Source organism: Sinocyclocheilus anshuiensis, unplaced genomic scaffold (assembly GCF_001515605.1).
Source record: "Sinocyclocheilus anshuiensis isolate Anshui unplaced genomic scaffold, SAMN03320099.WGS_v1.1 scaffold101, whole genome shotgun sequence".
Taxonomy (NCBI): Eukaryota; Metazoa; Chordata; class Actinopteri; order Cypriniformes; family Cyprinidae; genus Sinocyclocheilus; species Sinocyclocheilus anshuiensis.
In genome coordinates this window covers 1,330,677-1,341,409 of record NW_015540892.1, presented here as the reverse complement: position 1 = coordinate 1,341,409, position 10,733 = coordinate 1,330,677, and the positions used below count along the sequence as shown (strand labels likewise).

At 39.9% G+C, this 10,733-nt stretch overlaps 2 protein-coding genes across 11 annotated transcripts in view; both read right to left on the bottom strand.

Annotated features, from left to right (window-relative positions):
• lrrfip1b (leucine rich repeat (in FLII) interacting protein 1b) overlaps nt 1-4,487 on the bottom strand; it is a 35,353-nt gene extending 30,866 nt beyond the window's left edge. For all 10 annotated transcript variants that reach the window (XM_016486617.1, XM_016486618.1, XM_016486626.1 and 7 more), the window contains exon 1: nt 3,888-4,487. In XM_016486617.1, coding sequence (XP_016342103.1) covers nt 3,888-4,073 — 186 coding nt within the window. In that variant the 5' untranslated portion in view covers nt 4,074-4,487. The remainder of the gene's footprint in view (nt 1-3,887) is intronic.
• Nucleotides 4,488-5,820: 1,333 nt separating this feature from the next.
• Nucleotides 5,821-10,733, bottom strand: part of mlpha (melanophilin a) — a 12,833-nt gene continuing 7,920 nt past the window's right edge. The window contains exons 10-16 of the mRNA XM_016486737.1: nt 9,467-9,666; nt 7,758-7,841; nt 7,379-7,597; nt 6,732-6,902; nt 6,419-6,583; nt 6,226-6,297; nt 5,821-6,133 (exon numbers count right to left, since the gene is read on the bottom strand). Of these exons, the coding sequence (XP_016342223.1) occupies nt 6,080-6,133; nt 6,226-6,297; nt 6,419-6,583; nt 6,732-6,902; nt 7,379-7,597; nt 7,758-7,841; nt 9,467-9,666 (965 nt within the window). The 3' untranslated portion in view covers nt 5,821-6,079. The remainder of the gene's footprint in view (nt 6,134-6,225; nt 6,298-6,418; nt 6,584-6,731; nt 6,903-7,378; nt 7,598-7,757; nt 7,842-9,466; nt 9,667-10,733) is intronic.

Below are 10,733 nucleotides of genomic sequence, written 5' to 3'. Positions count from 1 at the left end.
GTCCAGAGTCTCGTCACGTCACAGCTGATCGTCCAGAGTCTCGTCACGTCACAGCTGATCGTCCAGTGTCAAGTCACTTCACAGCTGATCGTCCAGAGTCCAGTCAGGTCACAGCTGATCGTCCAGTGTCAAGTCACGTCACAGCTGATCGTCCAGAGTCTCGTCACGTCACAGCTGATCGTCCAGTGTCAAGTCATGTCGCAGCTGTTCGCTCAGAGTCTCGTCACGTCTCAGCTGATCGTCCAGTGTCAAGTCACGTCACAGCTGTTCGCTCAGAGTCCTGTCACTTCCTGTCTATCACACCCAGATCCTCAAGCACTGTTCTTCCGTATCCCAGACTGGCATCCAGCGTGGAGGACCCACCGCTGGTGTCAACACGTGCTGCTGATATCCCTAAACCAGCACTCTCAAACCCTTTTGACCCAGAAGTAATCCCCTTGTCTGCTGCATTTCCCATATGGGGGATTGCTCTCTGGTGTGTATGGGCTGCGTCCACTACCGCCGAAGTTCCAGAGCCAGCGACATCCACGGAAGGATTGGCTGAGGCTGCAGAACCTCCAGAGACAGAGGTGCCTGTTCCAGATTCTACGGAGGTGGCGGCGTTTGCTGCAGAACCTTCTGAAGCGTCGTCTTTCACTTCAGCTCTGGTTACAGTAGTGGCGCCCATTAATGAACTCCCTGTCTGTTCTGTCATGGCTATGGAGGCCATCTATGAACTTCCTGTCTGTCCTGTCACAGCTATGGAGGCTGTCTGTGAACTTTCTGCCTGTCCTGTCACGGCTATGGAGGCCGTCTGTGAACTCTCTGCCTGTCCTGACATGGCTATGGAGGCCATCTTTGAACTCTCTGCCTGTCCTGTCACGGCTATGGAGGCCGTCTGTGAACTCTCTGCCTGTCCTGACATGGCTATGGAGGCCATCTTTGAACTCTCTGCCTGTCCTGTCACGGCTATGGAGGCCGTCTATGATCTTTCTGCCTGTCCTGTCACAGTTATGGAGGCCGTCCATATCACACTGCACACCTACTTCATGCCTTAACAGAGCAGTCTAATAGACTGCTATGTGACTGTGCCTCTCCTGCTAAATACGAAGTTAAGGTATATGTTTAAAAGATTAGTTCACCCAAACATTATTTCTAAACCTGTAGAATTTTATTTTCTACACTTTTTCCATCAATTACGTATAATGACTGTGGACAGGTAGCTTCAAATGCAAATCACTTATAGTCTCAAGGCTGCTGTTGCAACTGGATAATTGAGTCTGCATGTTCCAAAATCACTGTAAGCCTAAGCAGATCATAGAAACCATTGGCAACAGTGGGTTCTATGGTCTACTTAGGCTTACAATTTTTGGGGGAAATGGAGCACAGATCAGTCTAGTGAACAAATTGTTCAGGTTTTGTGAATTGGATCAAGTGAATCACTGAAAAGATCAGACTTGTCTGCATTCTTAAATCATTTTAGAGCCAGAAAGCAGCTTGAACCGAAGTGCATAATCGATTCAGTCATTCATGAATTGGACAAGCAGGGTGGATGTGATTTCAGCAAATGAAAACTAAAATTTCTGCCTGTAATTGGAAAATAGTGCACAAATCAACATGGCCAACTTTAATATTACTTTTATGGTAATTATGTGGAGTCTGTTGAGCTTTCATTATATTGAAAATAGTGCCCAGTATGTATTTCAATAACTCACCTTTGGTGTTAAACATAAGAATAAAAGTTGTATGAATTTGGAATGGCACGATGTAAAATAATGTAATAAAGGCAAAATTAAAAATTTTGATTGAACTATTCCTTTTACTTTGACTCATTTCTCCCTTTGGCATTATGGCTGATTGTGCAGTTTCCGTGAGAAAGCAGAACAAAAAGAAAGGAAAACATTTGAGGATGTAGAGTTTATTCTACTCTTTAGGGACTGATTCATCCTGTAAGAGGGGTGGTGAGTTTAATAGTGGGTGGGTACAGTTCATCATACGTCATCTAGCTCCTACAATACACACACCTATACTGGTATGCTGGAGTGAATTAGAGCTTTTAATTACCGTTCTATATTAATGCGCTGCTTACAAACAAACCGCGCATCTCACACATCCAGGAGAAAAGAAACTTGTCAACGCTGCCCCACGACTTTTATTAATAACAGTTTAAACACTGAATTGCTACGTTATATTTTCCAGCGACGAGAGTATAAAATCGCTGTTTTTGAAGTAAACTCACTCTAAAAAGAGTAACACACAGACGCGCACACACGCAACTTTCATCTCTCTCTCTCTCTCTCTCTCTCTCGAATTGGCAATATTTCAGAAAAGGGTTTAGCGATTTATAATTATTGGGGGTACCAGCCCTCCTCAATGTCTATGGTGGTTATTATTGCCCTGATCAGACATGAAAATAGCCTATGTTGTGGCACTATCGTGCAGTCAGTAATATGACGTTAGCAAACTTTAGCGATTTTTTGCAAACGTTTCTTTGAGTAACATGACCGTAAATATGAACTCACGATCGAATGTAACATAAAACAAATGATTACTTTTTGTTAAAATCTTTATTAATGCCAAAAATGCTTACATTTATGTGTCTTTTTGTTCGCTCGGGCAGCCATGTTGCCGCTGAAGCCGGTTTACGCTGAGATAATTAATTCCCCTTCGTTTGAAGTGGACCCGAAAAATCTTCGTTTGAAGGGCTATCTCGCCCTTCCCCTTACCCCTACCCCTCCAACCAAAAGAGAATTGAGACACCCCTACCCCTTCACGTGAACGCGCGAAACGGGGAAAGGGGAAGGGCTAAGGGGTAGAATTGGGATTGGGCCTAATTATGTCCATGATGCATTTCCATACCACACCCAGAGAGTGTGCCTATTAAGGGCACTAGCTAAGCATCAAGATAATGTCAAGGTCAAATAAAAGAAAGAAGCGTGTTAGTAAAAATTGTGGATTCTTCAGTGACGAAATGCTTTCCAGATGTGGTCAGTTGATCCAAAAGGTCACAGAGGTATTTAAGTGAACCAGAGAACCCAAATATTGTTGTAAAGACTAGAGGCACTAAACACAAACCTTTTGAAACATAACGAATACGATGACTTAAATGAACAAAAAAAAGGATATCAATTAACTGTTTAATAATAATAATAGATGAGTACAAATAAACCCCTGCACCGTTTGTTTTCTGCATTTATGACACACACTCTCCAAGTCTGTTTTTCATTAATAACTGAAAACCGAACGATTTCATGACGATGCTGGATCGCATATGGCAGAGTATTTAAGTCATCGGCACAATTTGAGCTCTGTGTGTTTTAAAATGCATCCTTGAGGCTATTCGGGCCATTTACTGGGTGTGATGTGCCGCATCGGAACAGCTTCTGACGTCAGCAGTCTGGGACCTTCTCTCAGCTTTTTCGTTTGAGCTTTGCTTCGTGACGTCACGCCGCTGTGCAGGTATCCAAACATGAAGATGCTGTTGCTCGACTGCACTAACGCTATTTGTAAAGGGAAAAATGCTCGACTCGATTGTTTACCACTATAAATAACCTATAACTGAAGTCTTTCAATCATGTAGGTCAAGCTAGCATCAAAGCCCTGATTCATACTGCGATGAATAATGTGTTTTTGTCATTCACAAGCGCTCTATAACTGGAAGGGGAAGGGGCACAATGTTTTCCATTCACATTATTAAAGGACACGAGCGTCATCATATCCGTGTTCATTTTTCTGCATGCGGGAAACGGGAGGACAGCCCAAACGACAAAGCCCCGTTCATTATTCAACAGGATCACTGGTGATTCCCATTAAGACTTACATTTTAGGAACTCCAATAGTTGGGGTAAAAAGACGACATTTTGCGCAGCATGATAGAGCTACGTCTATGGGAGCACGTGAAATCTTACCTCGCGAGCTATTTGACTGAGAGCATCATCCTCCGCAGATAGTTTCTCCCGGTTGGGAATTCTTTTCCTCCCCGTTACTTGCGTTGCCATTTTAAATTCCCTTATACTCTGACACGAACCGCTACAAAAAAATGACCTCCCCAAACTGAAGTGCTGTCCAGTTGTGTATATGTCAAAGAGCACCATTCAAAGTGAACAACATTAATAAATGGTTCTATTGTAACCACAAGCAAAAATATGTAGAGCACTAGGACACATCCTCCCTTTGATCTCCCATCGTCGCCATAAAACGCATGAACATATGGCGGGAGCCTGTTGCACATTCAAACGACACATCGATATGTCAAAACATCACGGATAGGATGGAAGATGACAGTTTGCTGATTCGCCATGAGCACGATAGGCACTCCTGAGAATATAGCCGGTCATCCCTTAATATTCCTTCCTACGTAAATTCGGTACGTCAAACCAAACGAATGAAGAATAAAGTCATCGGTCCAGAGCTGCATTTGTTTCTAGGGCAAATCGAACCCGGATGATGTGCGGCCCTAGGATGAGGATACACAGCAGCCCAATGCCACACGGTCTGATTTCAGTCTGTGCTGGACGCTGCGCGAAAAGTGGGCGGGGCATGTGGGCGGGACCTGACCTTTGCGTTTGAATTATTTCCGTCTCGTTTCATTTTAGGGCAAGTTCGCAAAATCTTCTTTTTTTTCAGAATATTACTGTGAATAGGATTCATCTATCTATCTATCTATCTATCTATCTATCTATCTATCTATCTATCTATCTATCTATCTATCTATCATCTCTATTGCACCATATTCCTATTTGATTGGAACGTCGTACCACACTGTTGTCTGGGCTGGTGCATTAGCTCCATCAAGAGGCTTTATTAGACAACTACAATTTATGTTGCTACTGGAGCATCGTTTCATGCCATAATTTTCATGGTCGTTGTAAAAAGAGCCCCCTATGGTGATAAAACGTTGTATACACCGTTTATATAGGCCTATCTGTGTGTGTTATATTTTTGAACCTCAAAAATATCAATTTTATTGTTTCATATGCTGTGTTTTAACACTTTATTCAGTCTAGTAATGTAATCTCATAATTCTGACTGTAATATAATAATTTTAAGTCTGGTCAATTTAATTAGGCTACAGGAAGAATAAAATGTTCCCAACTACAAGGTTCATGTTGTAGTATACACTGTAGGATTTAACGTAGCATTGTTTATGTATCCTCTAGAGGGCAGCACAGTCCTCGACAATCGGCCCCGAGGGGAAAGTGAATGCAGCAAGGGGGAATAAGTTTTGGCTCGTTAGTATCCAACAATTATCCCCTTCTTGTAATGGTGCCTGAAATGAACTTTTCCTTGTCTGCTGCCTTTCACTGCATCACTTCACCGCTTTGAATGAGAGATTCTATAAGAATGCTAATGGGTCGCTTTCTTCATGCATAATAGAGTCCTTGGGTTGCATTATCTATAATAAAGCATCTGCTAATGTTCACTAGAAGACTAAAACCCTGCTGAAAAAAGATGGTCTCCCAGCCTCACCAAGCTGTTGTTTAAAACTAGCCAACAGACTGGGTGACAAGCAGCAAACCAGTTTGGAGTAGTTTAATATCTTCTTTCCTTTTTTCTTTTTTTTGTTCCTTCAAGCAGGAAAAGCGTCTCAAACGAGTTGTTTTACAAAGCATTTTCTAAGGGTAAAATTGGGTGTTAGATGTTTAATAATTTAACATTTATAGCTTGATAAAATTACATCTTTAGTGTACCTCCAAAAAGACTATCGATGGTCTAAAGAAAAATATTTAACATCCCAAATTAATTATTAAAATCTTTGGAAAAGCAATTTGAAGAACGAAACAGGCAAGGGAAAGTAAGACATTAATAAAAATTAATCCTATTTTTCTTGGCATTAATTTTTGTTAGACACCTATTTTCTATAAACTATTTCATTATTTTGACTAATATTGATTTTTGCTAGATTGGTATTTGATCAAGTTGCCTAACGCAATTTAGACAAGACAAAGGGTTTACTAGTATTAAGTCAAGATCAGTGTCAAAAACCTTGAACATATGATGAAGAAGGCACAGATATCAAGTGTCAAGTAATATAGGCACAGATATCATGACACAGGGAATATGTCAAATGTTAAAGAAGTTAGCATGATGTCCTTTACACTTAAAAGTGTACTCTGTCTTGAGAAAACTTCCTTTTTTGTTGTATACTCAGTGCCTGAAAGAAAATATTAACAAAAACATACAATTAGTTCAAATCTGCAAGAAAACTGGGAAAATATTCAAATAATATATTATTTGTTCAGTTACCTTTTTCTTGGCTTTATCAAATGATAATCCTTTAGCACTTAGATCAGCTATCTTGCTCTCAATGTCTGAGACCTGATAAGATAAATACATAAATAAATACAGATAGATAGATGATATATAGACAGACAGGCAGGCAGATAGATAGATAGATAGATAGATAGATAGATAGATAGATAGATAGATAGAAGCTCACATCACTTTCTGTGCTCTGAACTTTGGCAGCTGCCAAAGCAACCTGGTCCTCCAGTTCAGAGAGCTCTGAATCAGTTAATGGGCCTCCGTAGTGATTCTTGGTATTCTGCTCAATCATTTGCAACTTTTTCGCCATATCGAAGGACTTCCCTGCAGTCATGTACACCTGCAGTAATAAGAAAGAAATTAGAGTTCTGAACAAATATCTTATACACTTCAGTGATATAAAACCGCTTGTTTATGCCATTGATATTCCAAGTGTCTAATCTCTCTCCTCCACACAAACATAATATCTATTAGAGGGACAAACTTACATTTTCCTCAAGTTCCCTGTATGCATCATCAGCCTGCTTAAGATCTGTGCCCGCTAACTGAAGTCTGTCATTAGGATTTGAGGGGGCCAACTCGTTCATAGCGCTTTCTGTGGCATTAATTGTTCTTAGAATCTCAGTTGTGATGTCGCATAGGGCTGCCGCGGTGGATCTCTGAAAGCAATTAACCGAGAGAAGCCTAATCAGCATTAAAACCCTAAAATTTTATTTTACATGGCTAAGGTTATAGCTAAATGAGGCGTAAGTGTTGCTAATGCTTCATGGTCTTTAGATAAGACAATGATTAGTTACGAAAATAACCCAGGGAAACTACTAACTTCTTTCAGCTGTTTCTTAGGCTATGCTAATAAAGATGCTATTGAAAACTCAGCTTTTTAAGATTATTAATAAAGTAATTGTGCTCTGGCATTCTATAAAATATGTTAAGGATAATATGGGAAGCTTGTGGTAAGTTGCGTGACTTTTAAAACCCACTTGTATTCCACTAGTACTCTGATAATGAGATACCTCAATCTGCATTAATTGTTCTACAGAAAAACATTAAAATATATTTTATCAGGAAAACCTTACCTTGGACAAAGACAGCATTGTTTGGCCTCTATGGATGTGCGTGTTGTCTGAGTCCTCACCTTTTGTGCTTCAGTGGGCATCTCATCACTGGACGAGCTCAGGGGTTCTTGGGATGCAGGGGCCACTGGTGCCTGGTCCCCCCTCACAGTGGATCCTTTGGACTGAGGAGGCCTCTTCGGCTCATCTTCATCAGAGGAAAGTGCCTTGTCACTCATCAGCTCATCTAGTTTTCTCCTCAGCTTCTCCTCCTCCATCTGCCCTGCTGTGGGCTGGACAGGCTACAGACATACAAAATAAGTACTTAATATTAAAATCATGAGAATGACCTACATGGAACCTTTAGCCCAAACGTTTTAGTACAAAAGGCAGCTCTGCTATAGTCTAATAAGATGTTTTGGAATAAATAAAAGTATTTCTGTTTTGAGACTTTAATCATACCTGATCAGGAGGCAAAGTTATTTTCTCTTCCAGTCGATTTAAGAGACTCTCAATGGCAGACATTCTCTTGTTCAGTTCATTGATCTAACGCACAGCAACAGGTAAAAGAAAAAGAAAAGGGGAAAAAAAAACAAAGTTGCGGATTGATAAAATGAGGAAATTAACACAAGGCTGTCAGACTTTTGTCTAAGTCAACTTAGAAAGAAGCCATCTGAATGTAAATCATTCATCGTAATCATACTACAATAACAGACAATACTTAAGGTAACTCAAACTAGGCTAACCTATAATAATTTATTAAAAGTTGCAATAAAAAGCAGTACTTTTAAAAGATACATTATTGTTCAAATATCGAGATATATTTTCTGTAAATATCTGTAAGATTTTTTTTATGATTTTGAAAGAAGATTCTTATACTCACCAAGGCTGCATTTAGTTGCTCAAAAATAGCAAAATAGTAATATTGTGAATATTACAATTTAAAATAATGTTTTTTTTCTCTCACTCTTTTAATATATTATAGAAAGACATTTGTGTTGGCAAAGCAGTCTTCAGTGTCACATGATCCTCCAGAAATCATTGCAATATGCTGATGTGGTGCTCAAGTAACATTTCTTATTATTATCTCATCAGGTTAAAAACAGTTGCACTGCTTATTATTTGGTCAAATCTGTGATGCATTTTTATTTCAAGATTCTTCAATGAATGAAAAGTTCAAACAAAACAGCATTTATTTGAAATAGAAAGTCTTGTAACAGTCTTTACTTTTACTTTTGATCAATTAAATGTGTCCTTACTGAATAAAAATATTATTTAAAGGGATCATATGACGTTGCTAAACAGAACATTATTTTGTGTATTTGGTGTAATGCAATGTGTTTATGCGGTTTAAGGTTTAAGGTATTTTCCACATACTGTACATTATTGTTTCTCCTCTATGCCCCACCTTTCTGAAGCGTCGATTTTTACAAAGCTCATCGGTCTGAAAAGCGAGGTGTGCTCTGATTGGCCAGCAATCCAGTGCGTTGTGATTGGCCGAATACCTCAAGCGTGTGGCAGAAATGTTACTCCCCTTACCATATTGTGATGCCGTGTGTGCGACGAGCGCCTGTGCGCCGGTGATGCACGTGTGCCTGTGATGCGCGACGAGACAAAACCAGTAAAACCCATTACAAATGAGGCATTTGTTGCATCCAGTGGGGACATAATTACTGATTATAATGACTTATACTGTCTTTTTACGTGTTGCGTTGCGTATCGCAGTGAACATTTGGGCAGTGTTATGCAAATCTTCCGACATCGTGACATAGACATGTGGAGGCTTGTTAGAACGAGCTGTTTTAGGTAGGCGTGGTTGACTCTTAACTTTCATAAAGAATATCTCTTTGGATTTGAGACTTTAGTCTTTGCAACTTTACAGATCTTCTTTATGCACCAAGAGCTTGTAACACTCCAAAGAGAAAGGAAAAATTTAAATTGCATCATATGACCCCTTTAAAAAAAAATCTTACTGACCCCAAACTTTTCATCGACAGTGTTTAAATGTTTAAAATCATGTACACCCACATGAGGTGAAGAACCAAGTCATATCAGTATTTGTCAAGGGGTTTTGTTGTTGAAATCACATGCTTAAAACTGCTCATTTTGCCTCACTTAGATGTATAATTATATTTTAAATGCAAAGAAAGTCCCTTAGTCTCTGATCATACCGGTGGGGCACTCTGATGAATGTTTTCCTGAGATGATGCTCGACTGCGGCGGCGTGGGGGCAGCTGATAGACGGGGTAACGGAACGTATCCTCCTCCTCTGAAGTATCCAGGTAGATCTGGCGTGGAGCCACAGAGGAGTTGATTTTAGAGAGAGAGCGAGCACGTACCATTCTGTGTTCAGAGTACGTGCCATCATCTAAAAAATAAAATAAAGGAGACAAATTGGTTCATCTGTTTATTGCTGTTTAAAACTGAAAATCAATCAGAGGTCCCCTGGTGACTGTCCAGAATCGTGCATCTATATACTATACAACTAACATACTAATTGAACAGGCTTTAAAATACAATGTTTTAAGACTATAAGATTTGTAGTAGTTAACATCTTAACCTTTTAATCAACTAAACCTTAAATCCAATCACCCGCATTATAACCCTACATAATGAATTTTTTGCAAGTTATTTTCAAAATGTTGTCAACACAAATCGATTTCTCATTTAGTATGTTTTACAATAAAAACATCCATCAAAATTACATAAATTATAGTTTATGTTTATATTAAAACAATTAAAAATAATGTTGGGGTGAGAATAATATTATTATATTTAAAATACATGAATATATTCAAATACATTTTAAAATGTAATTGAAATATTTAATGTTGAAGTAAAATACATACAAAACATTAAAATATTTACAATACATTCTCTTGAAACAAGTTTTTTAAAAACACAATTATTTTAGCGGTGTAATATTGTATAGGCACAGGCAACATTAATAGTCTTTCTTGTAATCTAAAAATGTTTGTACATACGCAAATCTTTTTAGAGTTAAATCAAAAATCCCAGTTCCCCTTCAGGAACTCGAGCTGTGTCGAAATTCGCTTTGGGAACGTCCCTGCGTGACCGCGTTCTGAAGCCGCACGCTCCGCTCTCGCCTGGCCGTGTTTGATGAGAGCGGCCAGGCTCGCGATTCCGCGGGCAGCGGTCCTGCTGTTGCTAAGGCACAGCGCAGACTGTTGTCGTGGGGATCGCAGGTGAATTTAGCGGAGGGATCCGAGACGGGCTCGTCCTTTTCTCGGTCCTCACCCGCTATATCCGCGGCTCTCTCTCAGGGTTCAGAAGCCCGCGCTGCGGTTTCTTCCCCCCCCCTAGAGAGAGAGAGCCAGACGCTTCATCTATCCTCCTCCGAAGAGGTGGATGTGATGAGTGTCGAGACAGAGGAGACTGTGGACTCGCCACCACAGTCCCTCGCGTATGAGGTGTGAC